The following is a 27,621-nucleotide window of genomic DNA, read 5'->3' as shown; positions in this document are numbered from 1 at the left end:
CTGAGCCCGGGTGCCAGGTGCCTCAGGAAGACAGGGGCCTCCTAGGATGCCCAGGGCAGCCGGGCCAGGACGAAAGGCTGGGGGTGTTTTGCCCTCGTCCCTATCAGGAACCACTGCCCTGCGGAGCCCCCAGCTCTGCCACCTGCTCCCACGGGCAGAGGTGCAGCCCGTCCCTGTGTGCCTTAGCGCAGGGAGGAGCACCCCGGCCCTGCCCGGAGCTGCTGTGACTTCAGGGACCCACCAGGAACACAGTGTAGGGCAGCTGCCGGCAGGACTTCTGCAGATTCGTCTGTACACTTTTCCAAGGACCAAACCTCCGCTTTCGTAGAGCCCATGTCCAGGGAATTTTAGGATCCTTTAGCTAAGACGCTTTCCTTTTACTACTAAGTGTGCATTGCAGTAGTTTATTAGAGCAGCAGTTTTGTGTGGTGAGGACACCTGTAGCCAGGAACCTGCCTGCCACCCACAGCCCAGCAGCACTGTGCCCCAGTCCACGTGAATCAAGTCGATTAAAGGCATCTGGGCTGGAAGCCGCCGGCGTGTGGAGAGCCCCGACTTCTCTACCCCTGCGCCATCCCCTGGGGGTTCACGCTTGGGATGCTGGGGAATACCCTGCAGCCCCCTGGCCTGGCTTCGAGCTGACTGTGAGGCTGGACCTCAAGACCACCTGCAGGGCCAGCCGTGCTTGGCCAGGGCTGGGTTCGAGCCATAGGGAGGTGCTCTGTCTCTCAGGGAAGGGGCCCCAGGCCTGCAGGTCAGAGAGAGCCAGACATTCAGAGGGAGAGGGGTGGTTGGGAGGACCCCCGCCTACATTCTACTTGATGGGCCCAAGCCAGCCCAGCAGAAGGTTGGGGGTAGCGTGACGCCTGGGGACCCGCCAGGAACAGCACGATGAGCTCACACCTCCAGCGGGCAGTGGCGGGGGGAGGTATAGCCTACATTCTGCCCCTTTAAGGCAGAGCAGCCCAGGGTTCTGATCCAGACCCATGGACTGAGCTGCACCAGAACTTTCTAGAAGATGGAACTGCTGGGTTGGCCTCCTGGCCTCAGCCTCTTTCTCATAAAAATGGCGCCAGTTCTGTCCCCCAAATGTGGGACGCTCCCAGGAGGGGTCTTCACCCCAAAAGCACCAGGAAGGGGCAAGGGCAGCCCCCTACCCCTCACACGGCCAGGCACTCTGGGCCCTGGCCAGGCATCCACTTCGGTCATGTTCCCCGGGGGAACATGACCAGCCCCATCTTTGAATCCAGGCCTTCCACGTGCTGCGCTGTACCAGTGCAGCCCCCGGAGGTGGTCCATCCTGGTGGTCCTGCAGCATTCCCGAGGGCTCCCTCTGGCTCAGATTTGTTTGGTCAGTGTGGCCTCAGCTGCTGGATTCCCGGGGCTCCACTGCGGCCAGTGTTCACGGCACCAGTGTCCCCCTCCCCCAGAGGGAGCCAGACCACACCCACGTCCCTGCCACCGACTCAGGAGATAGGCATGCTGTCCCCTTGGGCCTCAAAAACGCACACTTAGATGTACACAAAAACCCATATAAAATGTGGGTTTATACAAAACCCCAAACCCACCCCCTGCCCAGTTCCCGCCTCTGACATCACCAGGTCTCCACCACAGGGCATCCTGCAGTACCGCCCACCTCTGGACCCTGGCTCCCCGGTGCTACCTGGGCCCACATGCCCCGTGTGGGCTCGCCGTGCTGCGCTGCTGACCCTAACTCCCTGCACCTGGGCGAGCGGGGGCCGTGAGCTGTTCCCATCTGTGGGTGCTCCGGTCCTTGTCGCTTTTGCGGTTCTGCCCCAGGTGCCCCTGCCCTCTGACAGGCACCACCTGCCCCTCAACCCTGCAGCGGCCTTAAGGCGTCCGGGGCAGGAGACGGGCATCCACCCCAAGGCCGAGGACCGGGGCTCCGGGGAGGCCCTGCCCCAGCAGGAACCGCCCCGACTCCCAGACGGACGTTCTCTGTAACGCAGCAGGCACAGAACGTGCGGAACAGCCGACACCAAGTGGTTCTCATGTTTTTCTCAGAGGTGGAAACTATACAGGAACACAGCAGAAATTACCAGAACGGTCTGTATCTCTATAAAACACTCCACGCCCACACCCCTCCCCCCTTGATGGACAAGAGCCGAGCGGCCCCTGGGCTGCCCCCCGGCTCCAGGCGGCAGGGCCGGGCGAGGCGGGCTATGTACAGCAGGTGGCAGGAGACCAGGGCGCCCGTCCCACCACGCGGCCCGTCGGGGGGCCACCAAGAGAGCCCGCGTGTGGGCCACGTGCTTCCCTCCGCCATCGCCCAGGTGGCCCCCACCCTCCACGCCCACTGCTCTCGGCCACACCGACAGCCTCTTGTCACCACGTGCTACCGAGAGCTGGAGGGCAGCCTCAGCGGTCAGACTGTCCAGGGAAATTGTAGCCGGGGCGCAGCGGGAGCCGCCGGCCTGGGCCTGTGCCTGGACCCGCCGGGCCGCTCTGTGGGAAAGTCAATGCTGGGCCTCCGCCCGCCGCCAGGTCCCTCTGGACGCCCCGAGTCTCCGGTGTGACCTGAGCTGACGCCGTGGACAGGGGCCACCTAGCTGCTCCCAGCCGAGGGGCAGATGGTGCCGCAAACGTGCAGGGCCGAGCGCGCCCCCTCGCCATCCGCCAAGGCCTCCGCGCCTTCCCCGGGCTCAGGTGCAGGCAGGGGCTCACTCGTGGGGTCCTGGCTCCTCTTCAGCCTGGGGGGAGACACAGGGAGGGCCTTTATGCGGCCTCGCCGGCAGCTGCTCGCTGGCCCAGGGCCTTTCCAGGGACTCCTGGAGTGGGTCCCGCAGGAACACGGACACATGCTGGGCATCTCTGCCTGGGCAGAAGCTCCTCCAGCCACACTGGCTCAACAGGGTGTGCGGGCACACGGGGCGTTCCAGCCCAGCACCCTCTGTCTGGCCGTTCGTGGCCCTCGGTCTCGGAGCGGCAGGGCTGGTGAGTCTCAGCCTATTTCCAGCCAGAAGCTAAAAGGAGGCCTAGTTTAAGCGCAAGTTCTGTGGGTCAGCAATTCTGGAACAAAGCGCCTGGCCAGGTCCCATTACTACCCAGGCCTTGACCTCCAGGATGATGGCCAGTGTCCACACGTCGTCCTGGTCACTGAGGCAGGACAGAGCATCAGCTAATCCTGCTCACTTTCCAGGCCAGAGCTCAGAGCCTCCTCCTCCAGGAAGTCCTCTGCCCCTCACCCCACTCCGCCTCCTCTCGGGCCCCACAGCACTGGGCCGCATCCCTCCACTGTGGCAGGTGTCTTGGGTGTCTGTTTGTGGCCTGTCGTATCTCCCTGCCAGCCAGCTCCGCCCTTTCTGTCCCACAGTCCCTGAATAACCGAGTGAGGGGTGGAAGTTGACGTGACTGCAGGGGCCGCCCAGGAAGTCATCCGCCCTCAGCTGGGCAGTCCACCCAGTGTCTGCCCAGGAGATTCTGGCCATTGGCTGAAGGTGCCCAACGAGACCTTCCCCCAGAAGCCTGAACAGGGACCTCCCACCCTCTCCCCCAGGGCCACCACTCAGAGTCCCCGAGGAGGCCAGGGGTCAGGCTTCCCAGCCCCGCTGATGCCACGTGGCTGCAGTGGCCAAGGAAACCGAGGCCCAGTTCCCCAAAGTCCTTTCTGCTCCGTTACTGGCCCGCACGCGCACACTCACTTTTCTCTGTTAAAAATCACGAAGTCTTGCTGGATGGCGTCGAGGCAGTCCTGAAGACGGTCGTTCTCCTGTGAGTCAGACAGACACAAAAGTGAGCGCGGTGGAGCCCGCCAGGCCCCCTCGCATCCCTCAGGTGAGCTCTTGGGCGCCCGTGGTCCGCTTCTCGTCGTGGCCTCCTCCTCTCTGAGGAGCCTGCCTTTGGGCTGTTTAGGCAGCCAGGGTGCATGGGAGTTTGCACCTCCAGGTGACCCTTAGCCAGAGACAGAAGGACGCCCGGCCCCCTGTCTCAGGGTGGTTGCAGTGTGTGCAGAGCCAGACTCGGCCGGAAGCCACACCGGGCTTGGCGCCCTCCCCTCCCTCCCCCCGCACCGGGTCCTCCCGGTCACTTGACCCTGGTACCCAAATCCCATCTGAGGGTCTGACTCCGGGGAACCTGACTAAGAAGGTCACCGGCAGGAGCTGGCCCGAGAAGCAGACTCTCAGGATGGGGTTCTCGAGTTGGGTCCTGCCCTGGCCAGATGCAAGGAGTGTTGAAGGTCCCTGGCGGGCGTGAGGCCCCGACCGCTAGGACCCTCGCCTCAGGTGTGTCGGGAGAGGGTGCAGGTGGAGGGGACGCACCGGGACTGCGGGTCTGGGTGGTCGCGCCTGGCCCCGTGGGTGTGCGAGCCACGGACTCGGGGCGGCCCAAGCCGCAGTGTGGAGACGCCCCGTCCCGCGGCCCCGACAGGGAGCTGGAGACCAGGCTGAGATGTCCAAGCAGCGGAACTTCAGAGAACGCTGGACTCACAGCCCTGAAGCTTCCTGCATCGAACGTGCGGCCCTGATAGGGAAGGAGTGGGCCTCCGGGCCGTGGGAGGGGCCGCCCGAGGGGATGTGCGTGGGCACGTTAACCCCACGCCCCTGCACTCCCGGGCCCGCGGGAGGGCCTCTCCCCCGCTGGAGCAGAGTGACACCTCCACCCCAACTCCTGCGGACGACGCAGAGCTGCGGCCACAGCAGGCGAACCACCACTCGCCCGCTCGAGCCCTGCCCCACCTGCCCTCCTCGTCACGTGCTCCCCCCGCAACTGCGCAGGCGCTGAACCTGCTGGTCAGGAAGGTGGTACTCAGCGGACCGGCAGGACGGGCCTGGGAGGGGCCAGGGAGGGGCCTGGGGCGGGGCTGTGTGGCTGGACAAGGGAGAGTCTGCCCTTCCAGGACTTGGGTCTGGTTCCCTGGCAAGAGCCCCTGGCGTACGTGGGTCCTAATACACTGCAACGTGGAAACATGGAAAAACTGATGGCCCAGGTGAAGAGTCCGGCAGGTTCAGAACGGCCTCGGGAGAATGCCGGGGGGAGGTGGGCGCGTCAACGTCTCCGAGGACTGGGCAGCTGGAGTGCGTCAACAGACTCGAGTATAAAGACCCACGGACCCATCAGATGACCGTGTTCTTCTGGAGGGCCCGAAGGACACTCCTTCCAGCCAGATGACAAGGAATGAGCTGCGGGGGCACATGGTGCCCTGGGACGCTCAGTGGCGTCTGTCTTGTTCAGGAGGTTCTGCTCCAGGACCGCGCCCCCAGCGGAGGTGATGACGGGACCCAGAACAGTGCAAGCCGTAACCTCGCCTCCTCAGCCGCACTAAGGGGGGTGGGACTGCTGCCACAGGCCTCCAGGTTAGAGTGGCACGCAGGGCACCCCGACCCCCAGGGAGGTGGATGATGTCCGACAGATCACGGCGCTCCCAGGGATCAGAGACGGACCGCCAGTGCTCGCACACGCGCACACACACACACACACACACACACACAGAGTAAGATCAAGGGTCCAGGAGCAGAAGGCCGACGCCGGCCACCTTGACGGGAAGTCACAGTTCTTTTCCTCATTTCCAGATCGAATTCGGTTCTCGGACCTAGACCCATGGACTGAAGGAGGGGCAGGCTCCCTGTAGGGAAGGCCCAGGCTAATTCATAGCAAGTGTACACGGCAGCCATACCCTGAGCCCTTCCCAAAGGTATCTATGACCACTTCCCTCATGTCTGCACACAGGAGAGGGGAAATGCCCAGCCGTTTAGAGGTCTGCTGGAGACAGGGTCTGAGCTAATACTTGGCCCACGTCCATCTTAGCCTACCCAGTGGCTATTGCCCCCTAGCTGCTGCATACGTAACCAAGACCGATGTATTTGGCATCTGGCAGAATTCTCAGATTAGTACCTTGACCTGTGGAGTAACAGCTATTACCATGGAAAAGCCCAGTGAAAGCTCCTGAAACTCTACCCCCCTCAACAAACCAGCCGAGATAAGAAATAAAAAACAAACCCACATCCAGAGTGGAACAGCAGTGACAAGTGCCACTGTGAGGGACTTTTGAGTCTTTGCCTTTATCTGTGGGGATCCAAGGATGCTGCTTCCATTGTTTTCCCATTTAACTCACGAGCCTGGCCCTGCAAAGATCAGACGGCTCGTGGCGGGAGAGGGGAACTAGGACAGATGTAACCTAGTGGTGGCCCGAGCGCCACCGCTGAGCCTGAAGCGGACTCTTTACCAGAACAGATGACACAGCTGCTGGTATGTGGCGTGCAGCCACTGACTGGACACACGCATTCTTTCCGATCCCATCAGCAAAGAGGGTTGGTATTTTGCATTCACCTAGGACTAACACACTATAAAGCCAGTCCCCAGTTATGATGGTTCGGCAAACGACTTTTTGACTTTACAGTGGTGTGAAAGTGATGTGCAGATAGTAGAAACCGTACCTCAAATTCTGAACTTTGATCTTTTCCTGGGCTAACGATACGGGGTCCGATCCTCCCCTGTGATGCTGGGCAGTGGCTGCAGCTCCCACTCAGCCCCACGACCACGAGGGTAAACAACCATTCTGGACCCAGACAGCCATTCTGTTTTTCACTTTCAGTACAGCATTTGATCATTTACATGAGACAGTCAACACTTTATTATAAAATAGACTCCGTGTTAGATGATTTTGCCCAGAGTGTTCTAAGCACATATAAGGCAGGCCGGACTAAGCTATGATGTTTGGTAGGTGAGGGATCGTAAGTGCATATTGACTTATGGTATTTTCAACTTACAACGGGTCCATCAACCCTGGCTCAGTGCTGATGATAAACGGACAGGTGCACAAACTCCGGCCGGAGCCAGTTCTGGACCGGAAGCTCAGGCCACTCAGGGGCGAGGGCCGAGGTCATGCCAGGAGGTGAGCCCCTGATGCATGCAGACCAAAAGAGGTGCCATCTGAGGGTGAGGAGGCGCTAGAGTGGGCATGGGGGATGGAGAGACGCTGTCTGTGGCCTGGGGGTTGGGGGGGAGGGGCTGCGGTTCATCTCACCCAGGTTCTCCAAGGACAAGAGATGCTCCTGCCCAAGAAGCCGCTCGGAGGGTCTGGGCAGCGTTAGAGGTGGATGGTGTGAACAGTGACATGCCCCGGGGACCCCTCCTTCCCGAGCCACGGGCTGTGCTGTCGGCAGGGAGCTGTGGCTGCGCTGCGCACCCCGTCCGGCTCTGGCGCCTTTCCTTGCGATGGCACATGCGTGTGGTCCAGCGACCTGCTGTGGGCTTTTGGACCCTTTGCCGCACAGAGTCGGGAGGCCGCGGAAATGTCTATCCCTCTGGGGCCTTTCGCTGACAACTGCTGGGTGCAGGAGCAGGAAAGGCCGCTTCCCCAGAGCGTAACCCGCACTCAGGTCCCTGAAGGCCAGGCTGCTCTCCGAGGACTCTGCCTGAAACCCAGACTTGCTGCCCCCGACCTCGACTGCATGAGTGGTTGTTCTGGGGGCCCTGCCTGAGTCAATCCGTGCACACGATCTTCGGGGTAGACATCCACGGGCCCTATCAACGCTGATACACACAGCGTCTGACCCCAGGTGTCACCCAAGGTGGGGAGTGACAAGGGGCCTGGGCATGGGGACCAGGCACCATTCCCTAACTTTGTCACAAATGACCTGCTGAGCAACTTAGATGTAATTCCCAAACCCCTCAGAACGCCCTGGAAATGCAAGGGACCCAGAGTAGCCGAACTGTCTTGAAAAAGAACAGGTTGGAGGACTCACACTTACTTCCTGACCTCAAAACTCACCAGAGAGCTCTCACTGTCAAGTCAGTGTGGCACCAGCAGGACAGACACACAGCTCAGTGGGCTAGAACTGCAAGTCCATAAATAAACCCCTACGTTCACGGCCAATTAATTTTTGAAAATGATGCCAAGCAATTCAATGGAAGAAAGAATAGCTCTTTCAACAAACAGCACTTGGACGACTGCATGTGCACATGCAAAAGAATCAGGTTGGGACTTCCCTGGTGGCGCAGTGGTTGAGAATCTGTCTGCCAATGCAGGGGACACGGGTTCGAGCCCTGGTCTGGGAAGATCCCACATGCCGCGGAGCAGCTGGGCCCGTGAGCCACAATTGCTGAGCCTGTGCTCCGCAACAAGAGAGGCCGCGATAGTGAGAGGCCCGCGCACCGCAATGAAGAGTGGCCCCCCGCTTGCCGCAACTAGAGAAAGCCCTCACACAGAAACGAAGACCCAACACAGCCATAAATAAATAAATAAATAAATAAATAAAATTAAAAAAAAAAAAGAATCAGGTTGGACCCCTACCTGACACTATCCATACAACTAACTCGAAGTGGATCCTAGACCCAAAATGTAAGAGAAAAAACTGTAAAACACTTAGAAGAAAACACAGGACTACCTCTTTGTGATCTTAGGTGAGGCAATGGTTTCTTAGAAATGACACCAAAAGCATGAATGAACAAAGCAGAAACAGATACGTGGGACTTATCAAAACCAGATTTCCGCTGCAGATGGTGCCAACCAGAAGAAAGAAAACCCACGGGACTTCCCTGGTGGCGCGGTGGTTAAGAATCCGCCTACCACTGCAGGGGACATAGGTTCGAGCCCTGGTCTGGGAAGATCCCACATGCTGTAGAGCAACTAAGCCCGTGTGCCACAGCTACTGAGCCTGCGCTCTAGAGCCCGCGAGCCACAACTACTGAAACCCACACGCCTACAGCCCGTGCTCCGCAACAAGAGAAGCCACCACAATGAGCAGCCCACGCACCGCAGTGAAGAGTAGCCCCCGCTCGCCGCAACTAGAGAAAGCCCGCGCGAAGCAACGAAGACCCAGTGCAGCCAAAAGTCAATAAATTAATTAATAAATTTATTTTAAAAAAAAAAGAAAGAAAACCCACAGACTAGAAGAAAATCTTTACAAATCGTCTCTCTAAGGCACTTGTGTGCAGAATATGTAAATAAATAACTCTCATCGATCAATAATAAAAAACAGAAATAAGGAATGTAACTTCAACTCTTCCATGTAAAGAACTCAAAGCCATCACTCCCACCCTGATAGCAAGAACAAAGCCAGACCAACAGGAAATCAAGGACAGCTCCACACCTGCAGTGCCCCTGCCGGCACCAGGGGCTGCCATCAGGGGAAGGGATGGGAGCCCACCCACCTTCTCACTGAGAAATGGAGGCTTCCAGGCAAGACCCCATCCTGGCCCCTCACCGCAGGGAGAAGAGGCTAACGCCCATCTCTCTGCCCAGGACCCAGGCCGGGGGCAGCACAGGGCCCCCCAGGTGTGAAAGGCTGCATCCCAGGGCATCCCCACAGGCTCGGCCGGGTCCGGGGGCTGGGGGACTGCCGAGCGCATACAGTGTCCCCGCTGTGACCACCACCATCCACACCCGCAGCCCTAGTTGTGTTGTGAACACCGGCCGTACCCTGGGGAGGGGTCCAGGCTGGATCCCCTGCTCCCCGGGAACGCCCCCCACTTCCAAGAGCAGCTGACCTGGGGCAGGACGGGGGCTGTGACAGGTTAAACCATGTCCCCCAGGGTGGGGTCCTGGCCCCATTTCCTTGGAATGTGAAACGACGTCCCTGCAGATGCCACCAGTCAAGTAAAGGGCAGGTCACCCTGCACTACGCGTCCTACCCAGAGTCACTGGTGTCCTCGTGCGAAGAGGAAGCAGAGACACCCACACGCATGAGCACACACGCACGCACATGCATACACAAGCGTGCACACGCACTCACATGCAGGCTACGTGCACACATTCACGCGTACACGCGCACACTCACGCGTACACGCGCACACGCACGCATTCACGCGTACACGTGCACACGCGCACATTCACGCGTACACGCGCACACGCACGCACACAGATGGCCCCGTAACCACGGGGGCAGAGCCTGGCCCTACGCAGCCACGCCAGAGCTGGGTGAGGCAGGAGGCACCCTCACACCCCGACGGCCAGTGCCCCCACTGCAGAGGAGGGAGCGAAGGGCGAGTAGCAGCGGCCGGGCTGGGCGCCGGGGCCCCGCACTCACCGACTGGGAGCTGTCCCTGCTGCTGTCCCGCGACCTGTTCTTGGCCAGACGCTTCTTCTTCTTGTGCAGCGGCCGCGACTCCAGGATCATCTCCTCCAGCTCGAAGGTGGGGTCGCAGTGCAGGCGGCCTTTCTGTGGAGGACGGCGCTGAGCCCGGCACGCGGCCACCCTCGCCCACCCCGTCCACCCCGGGCCTGCGGGCTTACGTTGGGCACGAAGCCGGGCTCCACCTTCTTCTCACTCAGCTCGGTCCACGGCACATCGGCCAGCGCAGGGGCCGCCTGCATGGCCTGCAGGCTGGACACGCGGTGCTTGGGGTTCACGGTTAGCAGCTGGAACAAGGCCCCGGTCAGCCAGCCCCGGGCCCAGGTCTGCCCGGCACTCACCGGCCCCGGTGCAGGTCTCCCTGGGCCCATCAGAGGCAGCAGCTGCAGCCTGGCTAGCTGCCCTCCCGCTTGGAGCCCGACAGGATGATGACTGTCACGGCCCCAGGAGGCCCCAGGGCAGCCGTGCGTGCACGGCCAGCATCACAGCCATCGCCTTTTCCGGGGGAAACACCAGAGGCCCAGTCCAAGGCTTCCCCAGCCTTGCTGTGTGGATCCTCCTCACCCCCGACCTGGGCCTTTGGCGGCCGAGGTCCCACCTTGTGAGCCACCTGGCTGGTGTGGGCACAGCTGCGCGGGGCGAAGGCTGTGTTAAGAGCCCCTCTCGGGGGCTGGGGGAGGGCCTCTAGCTGCTTGGCTACACTTCCAGGGCCAGAGGTCTCTGGGCAGGGGCCAGGACCTGCCCAGCAGGACCCCGGGGCCAGAAGACAGGAGCTGGGGGTGGGCCGGGCCACCAATGTCCAGCACGCCCTCCCATACCCATCCTGACCCAGCTTCGACGCACCAGTGTGCTTGAGGGGCGGCTCTCCGAGTGGGGTTTTCTCTGCTTGCTCCCCGTGGGGGGCTGGCCAGGCCAGTGGCTGCCCACCTCCAGCAGGAGGACTGGGGCAGAGGGGACCAGAGCAGGGCAGCCCCGGCACCCAGCCCCACACACCCTCCCTCCAACACACACGATGGGGTGACCTGCCCTGAGTCTGGGCATCTGTGACGCGCAACCAGGTCGTGAGGATTAAATTCAGCTGCACCAGTGCTCACGTGGGCCGAGCTCTTACAGCAGGACAAGGAGCCGGTGGCCGGGCCAGGCTGGAAGCCCGGCCGGAGAGGGACACAAGACGCAGAAGGCACGAACCAGATGCCTTCTCTGGACCAGGGCCTCCAGGCTGCCCACCCTCGGGGCAGGATGCCCGTCGAGCCCCACGTGTCCGGCCGGGCCTGCGCTCCAGGCAGGGCCGGGCGGGGCTCACCTTCCGCAGCAGGGCCACCATCTCCTTGGACCAGGTGGGCACATACTGGACGCTCACGGTGCTGAACAGCTGCACCAGGGACTCCGCGGCGTTGCCCGAGTGGATGTCGTAGGGCCTCTGGGCAGCAGAGGCAGAGCTGCGGCAGGCGCCTCCCCGAACCCAGGGCCACCCGAGGCACGCCCTACCTGCCCCCAGCCCCTGGTGCAGGCCCAGGGAAGGGCCCAGGAGGCCAAGCCTGCAGTGCAGCCGGGGAGGCGACCCGAGAGGCTGCCAACGGGCTGGGAAGGACGCACAGCATCCCCAGGGGGCCTGGGCCTGGTGGGCCAGCTGCAGAGGGCCAGAGGGGGCTGCCTTGCTTAGGGCCTTCTCCAGGGCACAGTGCCTCGGAGGCCCCGACGAGGAGGTGGGAAGGGCAGGTGGCGACCTGACGAGGCCCCCAGCCTCCGGGGCTCCAGCGCTGGCCGGGCCGTGGCAGCTGCGGGGAGAGCACAGGGGCCCACCCGCACACGAGCCTCACGGGAAGTCCCGAGGGGGCAGCCCTGCTGGATGGTTTTCTGCCTGCCCCCCAGCCCCCTCCAGCGTGCAGCCTCGCTGACGGAAAGCACAGACCGCCCTGAGCACCTGGGGGTGGGGGCAGCCTCACCCCTTTGGGAGCTGGGGCCACCCCGGGGGGACGCAGCTAGCTCGGGGTCTGGGGACTGAGCCCACGGGCCTCAGGAGCTCCATACCCATCCACGCAGCAGTTCGTAGGCCATCACCCCCACCGACCACCAGTCTACCTCGAAGGAGTAGCCGGTCCCACCGCTGACGAAAGACTGGAAGATCTCCGGAGCTTTCCAGGGAGGGAAGGAGCAGCTGAGCATCCCTGACCGCAGGGCCCGTGACCCCAGCCCCGGTGTCCGCAGGGCCCGTGACCCCAGCCCCGGTGTCCGCAGGGCCCGTGACCGCAGGCCCAGGGCTGGAACCTTGGGCCAGGCCCAGAGACCAGGCTGCCGCCAGAGCTGGGCTAGGAAGCTGCCCTCAGCGGTCAGTCCGTCCTTCCCCACTGACCGCCTGGTTCAAGTCCAGGTCCCACAGCCTGACGAGGGCGGTGGGCTGTCTCATTATCAGACCCACAATACATGCCCGTCACTCAGATTCTTCTGCACGGATCAAGCCTGGCTGTTCTTAACAGCCTGACCCGTCCCCTGCGGCTGTGCCTTTAGGTTAGTGACCCGACCACACCAGCCACAGGCCAGGGGAGGAGACCGGCCGGCAGGCTGGCGGGGGGGCGCGGGCCGGGAGGGGCGAGGCTCACCCATGTACGGCTTGGTCCCGGCCAGCGCGGTCGCCCTCTCGCCATCCTGTATGATGGTGGCGATGTTGAAGTCGGTCAGGTGTGCGTGTCCTGCGGGGAGAGGGGACAGCGTGCCTGTCCCAAGGGGACGTGTCCTGCGGGCAGGGGCGCGCACCCTCGCGGCTTCGGGCTCACACGCCTAGGCTCACCTCGCTCATCCAGGAGGATGTTATCGGGCTTCACGTCTCTGTAGAAAGAGCAGGAAGCAGGGAGATGAGTCCAAAGATCCCGGCAGGGCTGGGGGTTCCCACGAGCCGGGTCCTAAGACCCCCTCCCCACCCGGCAGCACCCTGGCAGAGCTGGGTGAACCCAGCCCTTCACCTCCTGAGGCCGGACGGCGGGGAGAATGCCCAGCACTGGACGCCGAGGGGCACCGAAGCCCCCAGAGGATGAAAGCAGAACCCCCTCGCCTGGATCCCCGAGGTGGGGCCCTCTCCCAGAGCCCTGGGGCTGCGCAGAATTGTCAACTGGGGGTCTGTGGCTCCACCAGCTGGCCTCAGGCCTTGCCTTCCCAACCTCTCGGCACTCAGTAAATGTTCGGTGCCTGCACCATGACCAGATAACAGAATCCCACAGGCAGAAACGCAGAAATCATGTCTACTTCACTTTATACCACATGGGATTTTGTGTTTTGTCCTGTGGATGCAGCTTTATCTTCCTCATTTCATCTGCCTTCAGATGTTAAAATTAGTTTGAATGTTAAAATGTTAAAATTAGTTTGAATTTGCCAAAGACATGGCAGATGGGCACAAGGGCACCTGCTGGGCGGAGGCAGGGATCCTGCAGTTGAATAGACCAGGTGAAGCCCCCCTCCCCACCCCATGAAGGCCACCAGCCCTCTGTGCCTGACCTCAGCTGGGGCTGCTCAGACAGGACCCACCCCAGGTGGCCATGATATGTGCAGCCATGGGGCTGGCCTCGGAGCCAGGCACTGACGGGCCCGGAGCCACACCTGGGGGCAGGTCTGCGGGTAAGGGCAGGGCAGAGCACACAGGAGCCCATCTGGGTCCTGCTGGAGGGCGGCACCCACAGGCACCCCGCCCCGTCAGGTGTGCACACACCTGTGGATGATGTGCTGACTGCGCAGGTAGTCAAGGGCCAGTGCCATCTCACAGATGTACAGCCTCACGGTGTCCTCGGAGAATTGGACGTTCTGCTGCAGGTGGTAGCGCAGGTCTCCCCCCGGCAGCAGGTCCACCACCATGAACATGTCCTCCTCGTCCTGGAAGGAGTACCTGTGGGCACCGTGGGAGGACCTGGCATGCGCACGGCTTGGGGGCCGGAGTCACAGCTCCTGCCACACCTGATGAGTCCCCCCATAAGGGCCCTGGCCCCAAGGCCACCCCCCACCAGGCACTCCCAGGAGAGGGGCCCTGCCCAAGGTGCTGACTCCACCCCTGCTCAGGAGCCACCTGGAGCCAGAGCCCTCGGGAAAAACAGAGAGGCCTGTCCCCATGGGAGGTGCCCAGCTGGGACAGAGATGCCCATGACTGACTGATGGAGAGTGGAACACAGCACTGTCTCTGGGCCATTTTCCTGCTGCCCTGGTTTCCTCTTCTCCAAAAAGGGGATAAAGATATCTACCTTGGAGGGTTGTTAGAGAAGAAATTGAGACAGTGAGGAGAAATGCTCACGTAGGGCTGGGCAAGGGACCAGCTTCTAACAGCCGGCAGCTGTGGTGACTGTGGTGGTGGTGGTGGTGGTGATGGCGGTGATGGTGATGGCGGTGATGATGGTGATGATGGTGATGGTGGTGGTGATGGTGGTGATGGTGGTGGTGATGATGGTGGTGGTGATGATGGTGATGGCGGTGATGATGGTGGTGATGGAGGTGATGATGGTGATGATGGTGCTGGTGGTGACGGTGGTGCTGATGATGGTGATGGTGGTGATGGTGATGGCGGTGATGATGGTGATGGCGGTGATGATGGTGATGATGGTGATAGTGGTGGTGATGGTGGTGATGATGGTGATGGTGATGGTGGTGGTGGTGGTGGTGGTGGTGACGGTGGTGATGGTGATGGTGATGATGATGGTGAAGATGGTGATGATGGTGCTGGTGGTGACGGTGGTGATGATGATGGTGATGGTGGTGATGGCGATGATGATGGCGATGGTGGTCATGGCGATGGTGATGATGGTGATATTGGTGATGGTGGTGGTGGTGATGAGGGTGAAGATGGTGGTGGTGATGGTGGTGACGGTGGTGATGGTGGTGATGTTGAGGATGGTGATGGGGATGAACGTGATAAAGAAAACAGTGATGAGATGATGAAGATGGTGGCAGTAGGAAAACAACGGTTTAAGGACCTCCGTCCACTTTGTAATCTCTTCTGTGAGCTCTCAGGTAATCAACTGGCTCTCTCAAGAGTAAAGTTACAAAGAATTAATTTTTCATGTCACGTTCCTCTCTCTTCCCACCAGAAGCCACACTGTTCTCATTCTAGGGGCTCGCAGGGCTCCAGGGAGAGCGGAAGGGGTTGATCTCACTGCAGGCTCCCCCACCCCCCAGCTGGTCTTGGTGCCCAGTTTGTGGAGGAAACTCAGAGTTAGGCGCTAAAACTCTCCCTGCCTGACTTCAGTGCCAGAAACTTCGCGTGTCACAGGCATCCTCTGTGGGGAAGTCCGGGCTCCCTGCAGGCCAGGAAGCCCCGCGTGAGTGCCGTGTGTGTGTGCGTGCATGTGGGGGTGGACCCCTGGACGGTGCTGGCCCCGGGGCCCTGGGAGGGGAGGGGGGAGAGAGGGGAGGGGGGAGGGGGGAGAGAGGGGAGAGAGGGGAGGGGGGAGGGGGGAGAGAGGGGAGAGAGGGGAGGGGGGAGGGGGGAGAGAGGGGAGGGGAGAGAGAGGGGAGGGAGCCCAGGGCAGGAGAAGGGCTCCACCCCGCCAGCTCACCAGAGGTTCACCAGGAAGACGTGCTCGATCTCCTGCAGGATCTCCAGCTCCCGGAACACGTTGCGGACCTCGTCCCGTTCAATGCACTGCTGCTTGTTCATGTACTTCATCGCGAACATCTTCTCCGTGTCCCGCTTCTGCACTACGCACACCTGGGGGCAGAGAGCACGTCAGCGCCGCTGCCGGGGTGGGCACCGCGGCCTAACGACACCAAAATGACCGGATTTCACTCGTCCTTGGCGGGACAAGTCTCCTGTGCAGACTGAAGCCATGGGGACCCGGCCTGAGAGCACAGAGGCCGGAGGTGGCTAGGCCCGCGTGGTGCCCGCGCCCCTCACCAGCCGAGACCTGGGCTCCCCCTTCCCAGGGCTTGGGGCAGTGACTGGCTCGGAGGGTGGATGGGGCATGAACGAGAGGACCCCCCGCCTGGTGCCCTGCGCCCAGGGAGCCCAGAAGCAAGAGCTGCTGTTCCCACCAAGCACAGGCCACCGTCCCCATCGCAACAGGGACGCTCCCAGATGGTGGGGCCCTTGCACAGCTCAAACCCCAACCCTCTGCGCAGCGAGCTGCCATGTCAGTAAGCAGTGTCGACACCGCCAACACAGGGCTAACTGCTTGCAGAGAGACCAGGATGCAGAGGGGAGTGAGACGCGCAGAACAAGGAGAAACTCGGCCTGGGGTCCCTCGTGGCCAAGGAGCATCCGTCAGAACCCGGACAAAGGAAACCAGGGTCAATGTACAAAATACTGGGCTGCAGAACCAGTGCCACGCCCCCCCATTCAAGTGGAGAGACCATCCCCCCAAGACAGATAACCCCAAGCCATTTCCCACAGACTTCAGTCTCCAGATCTTCAAGGAGTGACAGCCAGGGACCTGCAGGAAGTGGAAAATTCTGGAGCTCCAGATGGGTGGGGGACTGTCCCAGATGCCTCACCCAAAGGCAGGTGGCCTGGCACTGATCAGACATCTCAACGGGCACCAGATCTTGGGCCAAACCTGCTGGATCCAACCCTTTGGTGAAACCCACGTCCCTCACGCAGGAACGCATCTTAGAAACGCAGTGACTTTTCCAAAGACGTTCTTCACAGGTGAACAAACTGTATAACACACTTTCAAACCACCTTAACATCCAACATCCTTATAGACACGGGCAAGTAAGTGCAATGAAATATCACACAGCCACTGGAATAATATTTATAAATACTTTTAATGACGTGTGACAATTTAAAAAATGCCAAGGGAAAAGGTCAAGCTACATTATTTAATGCAAACAGAGTAGAGATGACACACGCATATAGGCAGAAGCCAGACCTGCGCTCGGGCAAATAGAGCAGCCACGCTGGGGCTGGGGGCAGGGCACGCCGAGCCCCTCCCTGGCTTTCGTTCCTGCAGCGTCATTGTGGCGCCATCTGGTGGCAGACGCCCGAGGCCCAGGCGCACCCATGTGGTGAGGCAGCCCGAGTCCTGCACACCCACGTCTCCCTGGTACAGTGACCCTCACGGGCACAGCTGCGGTTTCGAGGTGACTCCACGCTCACCCCCGCGCTGCCCACAGGCCGCGTCAGGAGCCCAAGAGGCAGAGCTCACAGGTGACGCCCACGGGCACAGAGGGGGCACCTTCCACGGCTGAGCTCTGCACACCCCGAGCCCACACCGCCCCACCTCGACCCCAGGGGCACAAACCCCCAGGGGCTGCGACGGCCACCCAGATGCCCGTGAAGCCCTGCCTGAAGCTGCGTCACCTGAGCCGACGCCCCAGGAAGACCCCACCCCGCGGACCGGAGGGGTGGGGCTGGGGCGCTGGCCTGAGACCCACATCGCTTCAGGCCTCCAACGACGCCCATCTGGTCTCGACGCTGTGAAACCACGCGGCCCCGCCGGCGACAGGGCGCGTGCAGAGGGGAGCCCCGAACTGTGGGTGGGCAAGGGCAGCTCTGATGTCCCCCCAGCTTCTTTCTCTCCGCGGCCAGAGGGCCCTGCCTCCCGGGCCTGTCCCTCCCCTCAGGCCTGTCCACTCCGACTGGCTGGCCGGTGGCCTCTGAACTTGGCTGACCCTCCGTTTCTCCATCTGGCTCGCGAGCTTGTGAGGAGTCAGTGAGGACGGTGGGTAAGAGGCTTCTGCCAACTGGTCGTGGTCAAGGTCAAGTCCGGGCCTTGTGTGCACGAGTCCATCCAGGGCTGTGTTCCCTGCTGTGACCAGCTAAACGATGGCCCCCACGGATGTCCACATCCTCGTCTCCAGACCTTGTGAGCATGTGACGTCACCTGCAGAAAGGACTCTGCAGGTGTGGTTAAGCTGGTGATGTCGAGGCGGGAGACGGTCCTGGCAGGTCCAAGCAGCCCTAATCGTAATCACAGGGTCCTCGCGGGGGCGGCGGGCGCGGAGCGGAGACAGAAGAGGGTCTTGCTCAGCTCTGGCGCCACAACAAAACGCCACAGGCTGCGCATCTCAAACAACAGGTGTTTCTCTCATGTTATTCCCTGGAGGCTGGACGTCCAAGGTCAGGGTGCTTCCTGGCTCGCAGGTGGCGCCTCTCACCGTGTCCTCGCGTGGCCTCGCGCGGTGACATCGCGTAGAGAGTGAGCCAGCTCTGGCCTCTTGTTCTTACAAGGACTCCACTCCCGTCACGGGGGCCCCTCCCTCATGACCTCATCCAACCATCACAAACACCATCACCCTGGGGGCTGGCTGGGCTGCAACGTGGATCTGGGGACACAATCCAGGCCACGCAGAAGGAAACGTGACACCTGGAGGGGCTGCAGCTCTGGGAGGAGGGGGGAGGCAAAGGACGGACTCTCCCCTCCAGCCTCCGAGGGAGCACGGCCCTGCGGGCCCCTTGATCCTAGCCCAGTTAGACTGAGGCCAGGGCTCTGGCCTTTAGAACCGTGAGAATAAATGTGTGCTGTCTTAAGCCACCCAGTGTGTGGTCACTCGTTACAGCAGCCCCAGGAAACAAATGTAGCCACTCAGCCCTCTGGGTGCCCTGAGGGACCCGGACGAGGGTCGGTGTCACTGCCATGGAACACTGCTTTCCAAGCTGCCAGGGCTGCTCTGGGCCGTAACGGGCAACCCGTCACTGAGCACGCCAGGCCCTGCTGGCGTGCCAGGGCAGGTGGCCACACTGCAAGGCCCCTAAAAGCCACTCATTTTAGGACAGTGAGCCTTTCTGAATCTTTCCTCTCATTTCAGCAAAACGGCCCCAAAGTTGCCCTGGGATGGCCAGAGTGCTCTCCCCAGCTGGCTGCCCTGGGCGTTGGGGATGCACACCCAGAACCTTCCAAGCTGCCCGTGGACAGCACGGCCTTGACTTAATGTGCTTTCATGCGTCTCCATGTGCCTGGCCCTGGCCTGAGAATGTCACCCAGAAATGCAGACTGACGAAGGGGAGACAGAGGCCCGGTCCTGGGCGGCTACATAACTATGTTTGATAAAGTGCAATTACACCAATTAAAAGCCTGTCACATCTGCTCTCCAAATGCCTTCTCAGGACTTCTGAGCCTGTGGCAGGGTTGGGGTGGAGGCACTAGACTTCTCCTCCACCGCCCCCCAGCCAAAGATCCGAGGGGCCGAGAAGGAAGCGGCTGGCAGGGCCCCAGAGGGGCAGGTGGGCTGCCCCAAGGGGGGTCCTGGCCGAGGTCACGGGAGAAGAACCCCAGAGCTTCTGCACATGCCGTGGGGCACATTCCGTGGCTGTCAGTTTGGCTGAGTCCCTTGGGAGCTCTGAAGGCCAGTGCCTGCCCCTGGGGCTGCCCCCAAGCTCCTCATGATTCCATCACTCAGGAAGAACACCCCTACCTACCCCAGCTGCAGGGAAAGGCCCTCGAGCCCTTTCAAGTGTGAAACTTCAGCCTCCTTCCCACCCTTGGCCTGGAGCTGGGAGACTGGGCTGATGGGTGCTACCTTTGTAGGCTGCCAACCTGGGCAAGAAAATGGGCCTATTATGCAGACATCGGCCAGAAACACAAGTAAAATTCTGCCACTGCTGAGATGCAAGGCCAATGGCTCCCTCCCAGAGAGCCCTGTGTAGAAACACCGCGTCCCAGAATAATATTAGATGCAGCTCCAGCTGCCAGCGGCTTCTGATCACACAGACCAGCCAGCGCAATGCCACTCGCTCTAGTGGACGCTGCCTCAGGGAGGACAGCGCCAGCCTCCCGCGGGCTGTGGTGCAGCCGGGCAGCACCTTCATCACCAAGAGGAACTCAAGGCACCACAACCGAGCCACCTGGCCCAATTTTCCAGATGCAGTGAAATTCTGGAAATGGAAATCCCCAATGTGCCCACCAGGTGGCCCGATGGCAGAAGGGTGGGCCATCCGTGGACTGAGGTTTCTGGAGCCAGAGGAAGCTGTCAGAGCTGGTTTTGGCCTCAGCATCACCCGGCCCTGCCTGGTGGGGGGAAAGCTGGGCCCGCCAGGACAGGAAGGGCCCGTGTGCTGAGGGCCACACCGGCCCACAGAGCGGGAGCCCGCTGCAGCTGCGTGGGGCTGCCATGCAGGAAGGACAGAAAGAAGCCCACGAAGGGTGCTGCCGATGTCAGTGAGGACGGCCTCAGGACAGTGATCTTTTTCTGAACTTTCTGCATTTTCTAGATCACTTTTTTTAAGATTTATTTATTTACTTAACTTTATTTTTTGGCTGCGTTGGGTCTTCGTTGCTGCTCGCAGGCTTCCTCTAGTTGCGGCGAGTGGGGGCTACTCTTCATTGCGGTGCGTGGGCTTCTCATTGCAGTGGCTTCTCTTGTTGAGGAGCACGGGCTCTAGGCGCACGGGCTTCAGTAGTTGTGGCGCGCGGGCTCAGTAGTTGTGGCGCACGGGCTTAGCTGCTCCGCGGCATGTGGGATCTTCCCAGACCAGGGCTCAAACCCGTGTCCCCTGCATTGGCAGGCGGATTCTTAACCACTACGCCACCAGGAGAGTCCCTTCTAGATCACTTTTAACATTATTGTTTTGAAAGCCAGTCGAAATTTTCAAAATGAAGATAAGCGGAGGGGGTCCTGGGAGAGCTGACAAGAGCTGCGAGATCTCTGGCAGAGCCCCTTGGGGGTGGTAGAGATGTCTCCTGGCTCTTCCCTTCCGAATGCAGACTGGCGGGAGGGAGACACTTGTGAGAGCTGGTCTGCGAATGTGACTCTGGGGGGCGTGGTGTTGGGAGTCCGTGGGTCATCCATGGACGTACAGTGCCCAGGAGTGGTCACTGCTGTCCTGTCTCTTGCGTGTCACTTGTCATTCAGAGCCATACGGGCCTTTGCCAGCTCCCCCCAGACTGCCCTGTCTGTGCTGTGACATCTCCGCGTAGCCTGTCCAGCAGCACAGCTCAGAGGGTGCTCGGCTCAGGAGAGGCTGAGTTGTCTGTGACCACCTGTGACACGGCGGTCTTTGCTCTTCTGGGCTGACCTTGGGAGAAGCTCTGGATCTTGGTGAGGGCTGCATCTTCTGTGCCCTCTTCGGGGACGCCTCTGTGTCCATGGTTAAGTCACAAAAGGCTGACTGGTTTTAAGCCATGAAAAGGCTCATTGGTTTAGAGTCACATTAAAATAGGTAGCCATTTAAAGACTTAACTTTTATTTACCAAAGATTATCCCAGATCACATGAACTTGAAAAACATTTGGATTAGTTTCTGTATTTCTGAGAGTTTTACAGATACTTAATTTATACAAGTGCTTATTTTTATAGTCCTAGGACTAGACATGACAGTCTGTGTCTTCTTTTTAATTTAATCTTCCCATAGGATGAACAAAGAGTGTATTCATAAAAAAGAGGTCATAAAAGGTTTTTCTTTACCTTTTGAGTAATCTGCCTAGAAAACAAAGATTCTGTGTCTTAACCAAACAATTTCCTGTGCTTCGTGTTGCCTTTATCAGGTCTTTGATTACTTAGAAAAACTGACTCTTCTCAATATCAAAAGAACTAAATTTTCTTTTTCCTCAAGTATGTGACTTCCTATATTTGCCTTCAAAATCTTTGTCACTTCAGAAACTAACACAACATGGTAAAGCAATCATACTCCAATAAAGATGTAAAAAAAAAAAAATCTTTGTCACGTAGGTTCAATGGCTAAATATTGTTTCATAGTGACCTGCAATCTTATTTAATCATGTTTGCAACTTTTTGACATTTTTTACAAACTTCCCAAAATCAAATTCAAAATAGTCTTTTCGACCTTGAACTAAGTTTGGGATTTTCAAGAGGGCCCCTGGAGAATCTCAAAAGATTTATTATCTTACCTTATAAAAATAGAGATATTAAACTAATTAGGCATATTTGATATGTTAATTACATGGGAAATATTGTCAAATTAAAATTGGTGATAAATCTTCTCTAGATTATATTTGTATGGGTATATGTTACTTATATATAAGTGTTTCCAAAGTTACACAAAATGGTTAGAAATTTTTCAATGTCCTCACTCTCTATATAATCAGTCATAATTCCAATTATTATCTTAAAATACTATATGCCACAGAAATAACCAAATTTCCATGTCAATTGCATCGTTTTTGCAATAAACTCATCAGATCTTCGACCATGGCTATTTTTCAGTCTTTAGTCATTTACAGATGGTTACTGTTTTACTCTGATGCTTTCCTGAAAGCTTTTACAATGAACTTCAGACAAAAGTGCTTCATCTTTAAAAGGTTCATGGAAAGAACTCTGACAAGGACCCTTGAATACAGGTTTCTGGTAACTAAAACCATACCACTGAACCAGATGAGCCTTTCTAAAATCTAGTGGAAAAACTGATGGGTTCATAAAACTACTAATCCAAGATCAAGGAAAACAAGAATTAATTACATGGGACTAAATGAACTCATGAAGATGATTTTCATTTTTATGACTTTCTGTTTGAAGCATTGTTGGTTTTTTAATGTTCTGTTTTCCAGGCTTAAGAAATTATTTTTCTCTTTCTCTTTAAGCCATTAGCTTACGGCAATCTGGAAAATTATACCTTTGTAAACAGAATTGAGACATTTATCTTTTCTCCCAACCTGATCCCTCCAAAATTCAGAAACTCTTATTAAATGTCCTGTTTTCATGACAATATAGTTATTTACATATAGGGTCAATAGAATATGTTCTCCTTGTAACAGGATTTAATTTAAAACATTGGTTATGTTACCAGACTTCTGCTGGAATATCATATTTTAAAACGATGTACATGGGATCAAGTGGTTCTAGGTATTTTCACCATAAGAATCTTTGCTGCAAGCAGAGACAACTAATTGGCCATAATATGATTTCGCCATAAAAGATAAAATAATAAAAATAAAACAAAGAGAGACATTTAAAAAGACTTAATGAAACATGAAAATTAATAGCAAAAATTTTTAAGGATTTTATTGTAAAAAATAAAAATGCAAAAAATATCTGAATACATTTAACATGTGTGTAGATTCATGATTATAGTTGTATTTGGGTATAGCTTAGAAAAAGCAATGAAACTTCCTTTCTTAAAAGTCGACCAACCATTAAGGGTTCAAGATTTAATGCTGGATGTAAATTCTTTATGATATAAAAAAATCTGCTTTCTCTCTGGATTTCCCTGGAAGTAAAATGAACAGACAAGGGATGCTACTGTTTTGTATCAATATATGGAATGTACATAACTAGTAGTACACATCTGGGCTACACGGAAACTTTCCATCACATGCTCAGCCCTTGTATTTCTCCAAATCATCTCTGCCAGATTCTGTGCCAAATACCAAAATTCTGTCTACATCATGTTCTCCACCATCAAACAGCAAAAAGGTTTCACCATTTTCAAGAAATGTATACTCATCGGGAATCACGTAACCATTTCTTTCTAGGGAATAGGAGGAGCCTGAGTCTTCTTTTTCTGCCAACTTCCAACATTGCCTGATACATTTGGGAAAGATGGCGTGAGACATTGTATCTAAATTAGCTACAGAATTGATAATTAATGCTCTCCAAGACTGTTGTGAATTACTAGCCACCTCTTTTATATTTGCTGTAGTTTGGGAAACTTTTGGTTTTGATGGGTGGGAGGGATGGCTGTGCCCACGAAGAATTTGTCGACTGACATGTTATTTTCAAGTGTAGTTTGCAATCTGGTTTTTACGGCATTGGAATCCAACTGTCAAACCAAACTGTCAACCAGTTATTTTATCTTTTACAGCCAATTAGATGGGCAGGGAAACTGCTTGGGACAAAGATGTTTACAGTGAAAATACCAGACACTCGAATCAGGTTTGACCACAGACTAAGGTTGACTTTATGGAGCAATGCTTGTAAAGCCCCGTGAAGTTATGGCCTAGTGCCTGGCTTACGGGGCTCATGACCTTACAAGTGAGTAAAGGTCACTTCTTAGCAGGTCCAGGGATCTCAGGATGTTTTGGGGACATCGAGAAGAGAGGAATGCACCCAAATTCATGGGTACTGAAGGTACAGTCTGGTGACAAGTTGCTGGCTTGGCTTCTTAGCCTTGAGAGGCTTTTAAAAGTCTAATCTGGAATTCCTTATAAAAGTTCCAGCAAAGCAGACTTAAAAGACCTACATGTTCAATCTACTCTTGCTGCACTGATCTCAATAATCAGGCCAAGTTTAATGAAACCAGACTGATTTTGCAAACAAATTAATCTTCAATTATCTCTATTAAGAATGGGGGTGATTGTAGGGAGAGAACTCTGTTTCAGTAAAAGCACAGCATACCCTGTGGGGTGTCGAACAGCCATGTCTCTTTGTCAGCAATTAACATTTCCAATTTCTCTCCTACTTTTCTGACCTGGAATCACGAAAAATGAAAGCTTCCCCTACAAGCTGAAGCTTGACGACTTAGTATAAACTTCAGAGAAATCACACAGGTTACACGTGGACCATCCCCGTGGTGCTGGCTGGGGGCTGCTCAGAGCTCACCCGACGCCATGGCCACGTGCCAACTGCGGCCCAGGAAAAGCGGCAGAACTGCCACCACCTGCCCTTGCCCCCCCACATCCAGGGAGGCACGGAGACCACCCTCCTGGAAGTGCCCCCAGCTGACCACCCTCTGGACTCAGACCCGGCTGGACAGTTGGCTTTTCCTTTGTTTTCACAGAAGTACCTCCCATTAAACGCTGATTGCTCAGACCATGCAAAGGCCTCACTTCAGCTGGAAGGCCCTCCAACACCGCCTCCTAAAATGAGACATGACGGCTTAACTAAACTGACCTGTTCTCAGGACTGAGAAACTGGTTCACTGAGACATGGAGCAGTTCACAGCTGTGACTCTTCCCGACGGGGGGTGTTGGGGGGAATCAGGGTGGTGGGACACACCCTGAAAGGTGCACTCTGGCCACGATCGCCTCCAGCCAACGACCCTCACAAAGCAGCAGGGCAAGAGGGCACCTGCCCCCCCCTTTCTCTTTGCAACCAGGGAATCACCCCACGTGGATGATCTTATCCTCAGGACGGGAAGTCCAGGCCGAGAGAATTCTGCGCAAGCAGGCCTTGCTGAAGCATTTTTTCTCCTCCTTCGGCCTCCCACGGACTCTAGTTACCTTACGTCGCCGCTTTGTCCGACCCAGCACAGAAACATTCAGGTTTTTGCCTCTTCTCTGGGTCTTCATTTCCTTACGAGGGCTCCGGCGTCACCCAAAACTTACGTTAAACAATGTGTATGCTTTTTAACGTGAACTTACATTAAAGCTGTATGCTTTTCTCCTGTCCCTCTGCCTTACGTCACTTTAATTCTCAGGTCGGGCTGAAAACCCTAGGGGAGGAGAGGGGAAACCCGGCCTCCCCTCCAGCCCCAGAAGGGACCAGCCCGCGGGCACCTCCATTCCAGACCATGGGAGAACACACCTCTGTCGTCTGAGGCCGCCCCGTTGTGGTGCTTTGTCACGGCCGCGAGAACATCCTGCTTCCTCCCAGTGTCCGTGACCAGGCCTGCGGGCACTGGCCCGCCCGGCTCCCACTGGCCTCCCCCAGGCACCCTCCCTCCCCCCTGTCCAAGCGGCCCCAGTGCAGCCCATGCCCTGAGCTCCTTCACCAGCCTGGCCCACCCAGGCCAGGGGGCACCAGCGCGGCCCCAGGCAGCCGAGACCAGCCCCCGGAGGCCCACGGCCACCGGGCACACTCACATTTGTTTGACCCGGTGCTGGGCTTCCCCTTAGAGTCAGTGGCATCCGAACGCTCTCTGGCGGGGCAGCTGAAAAGAGCTTTAGGCCCCCAGCGGCCCAGCTGGAAGAGGCTGAGCGGGCCCGGCCCCTGCGGCTCCGCAGAGGCCCCGACAGGAGAGGCTCCAATCAGCGGCCGTTTAAAGCGCTGGGGTTGGGTGCAGAGGGGCCCCGGCCGCAGCTCACACAGAGCAGCACGGTCGCAGGAAGGGCCGGAAAGCCTCTGGCATTTTATGAGCAGCCTCCAAGGCTGAGAGCATTGGTCCCATAAAACCATTTCCTCAAATGGAATTGGTCTCGGCTTCTGAGCTGCGTCCTCCCATAATCGACTTCAAACAGACAAAGGGGAAATGGAATTAGATCTAAGCGTGAAAAGGAATAAAGTCTGCAGATCCCAGGGCACCAGGGCAGCCCCGGGCTTTCCGTGTGACATGCCACTGGCCGCAGCGGTGCCTCCAAGGCCTGGAATAGTTGGTGACAAACGGCGGGGTAATTTTCATTTTAATTGAACGCTGTTTACACGTTTGGCAGATTTTTTTTTTCCTGGAGCTGACAAGTGGGTCACATAATTCATAGGGAAAGACAATCAAGTAAAAATAACCAAGAAGAAAACTTTAAAAGAAGAGCAAAGCAGGGACGTGAGCCCTATCAGGTATTAGAGCGTGTTATATAAACCTTCTGTGATAACGTGCGGTCCTACAGCGGAACAGGCAGGCAGGCCAAGGGGCAGGAGAGAAAATCCAGAAACAGACCCAACTTCATAAGGATACTTAGTACATAACAAAGGCAGCGTCTCAAATTTATGGAGAAAGTAGACTTTTTACGAAAAAATGGCGTTGGGATAACTGAACAGCTAGATAAAGAAAAGATGTAATGTGATCCATTCGTGACACTATAAGCCAGAATAAATTCCAAATGCATAATAGGTTTAACATGATTAAGGAAACACAGACATGATGAAGGAAACAGGATGGGGTCCTCTATAGCTAGAAGGGGGGACGCCTCCCTATGGCCCCAAATCTGAAAGCAACAAGGAAGAAGACTGACAAACACGATTACATACAAGTAAAAATGTTTTACGTGGAAAAAACCCACATAAACAAAGTTGAAAGACAAATAATAAACTGGGAAAATATTTGCAACTCATTTAGAAATAAAAGGTTAATATCACTAATATATAATGAGGCTTTAAAAATAAAAAAGACCATCAGCCCAAAAGAAAAAGGGGCAAAGGATGTGAAAATGGTCTTCTAACATTTTAAAAAGATGCTCAACCTTGCTTGTCATAAAAATGCAAGATGCCATTTCTCGCCTGTCGGGCTGGTGGAGGCCCAGCCCTGGCAGCAGCCCCGGGCAGGGGCCCAGGGGTGCGCGAGCCCCACGGATGGCTAGCGTGTCTGGCAGCATCACACGTGCATCCATCCTGCATCCTACGCAGCCCGCTTCTAGGAACCAACCGGAAGACGCGCTGGGTCATGCTGAGGCATGATACCCGCGGCCCCGCCTGTGGTCCCAAAGCTAGGAAGCAGCCTAACGCTCACCAGGAACACATGTGGTCGCAGGACAACGGGCCCCTACATGCCCATGTCCCAACCCCTGGACCCTGCGAACGTGCCACCTCATGTGGCTAAGGGACCCTGCCGATGGGGGTACGTGAAGGATGTTGAGATGTAGGGGTTACTCTGGATGATCCAGGTGGGCCCAGAGTAACCACCGGGCCCTTCGAAGGGACAGAGGAGGTGGCGGGGGGGAGGTCAGAGAAGAGGTGACAAAGGAGCAGAGCTCTCAGGAAGGCAGGGCCACAAGCCCGGGAACGTGGCGCTTCCGGAAGCTGGAAAAGGCGGGACACGGGTGCTCCCCCGAACCTGCAGGAGGGCCCCGCCCTGCCCCACTGTGACTCTAGCCCAGGGCTGACCCGTCTTAGACTTCTGACTCCACGACTGT

The 27,621-nt window shown here is 57.2% G+C and overlaps 1 protein-coding gene across 1 annotated transcript in view; it reads right to left on the bottom strand.

The window, feature by feature from the left end:
• Positions 1 to 2,004: 2,004 nt before the first annotated feature.
• The window catches only part of STK32C (serine/threonine kinase 32C), an 82,464-nt gene continuing 56,847 nt past the window's right edge, over positions 2,005 to 27,621 (bottom strand). Inside the window, exons 3-12 of the mRNA XM_061191701.1 lie at positions 15,566 to 15,717; positions 13,735 to 13,908; positions 12,823 to 12,860; positions 12,635 to 12,724; positions 12,066 to 12,169; positions 11,338 to 11,454; positions 10,196 to 10,321; positions 9,990 to 10,121; positions 3,663 to 3,730; positions 2,005 to 2,711 (exon numbers count right to left, since the gene is read on the bottom strand). Coding sequence (XP_061047684.1) covers positions 2,567 to 2,711; positions 3,663 to 3,730; positions 9,990 to 10,121; positions 10,196 to 10,321; positions 11,338 to 11,454; positions 12,066 to 12,169; positions 12,635 to 12,724; positions 12,823 to 12,860; positions 13,735 to 13,908; positions 15,566 to 15,717 — 1,146 coding nt within the window. The 3' untranslated portion in view covers positions 2,005 to 2,566. The remainder of the gene's footprint in view (positions 2,712 to 3,662; positions 3,731 to 9,989; positions 10,122 to 10,195; positions 10,322 to 11,337; positions 11,455 to 12,065; positions 12,170 to 12,634; positions 12,725 to 12,822; positions 12,861 to 13,734; positions 13,909 to 15,565; positions 15,718 to 27,621) is intronic.

The sequence above is a fragment of the Eubalaena glacialis genome, chromosome 1 (genome assembly GCF_028564815.1).
Source record: "Eubalaena glacialis isolate mEubGla1 chromosome 1, mEubGla1.1.hap2.+ XY, whole genome shotgun sequence".
NCBI lineage: Eukaryota > Metazoa > Chordata > Mammalia > Artiodactyla > Balaenidae > Eubalaena > Eubalaena glacialis.
The sequence above is the reverse complement of the archived record's forward strand: the minus strand, read 5'-3'. Positions and strand labels throughout refer to the sequence as shown.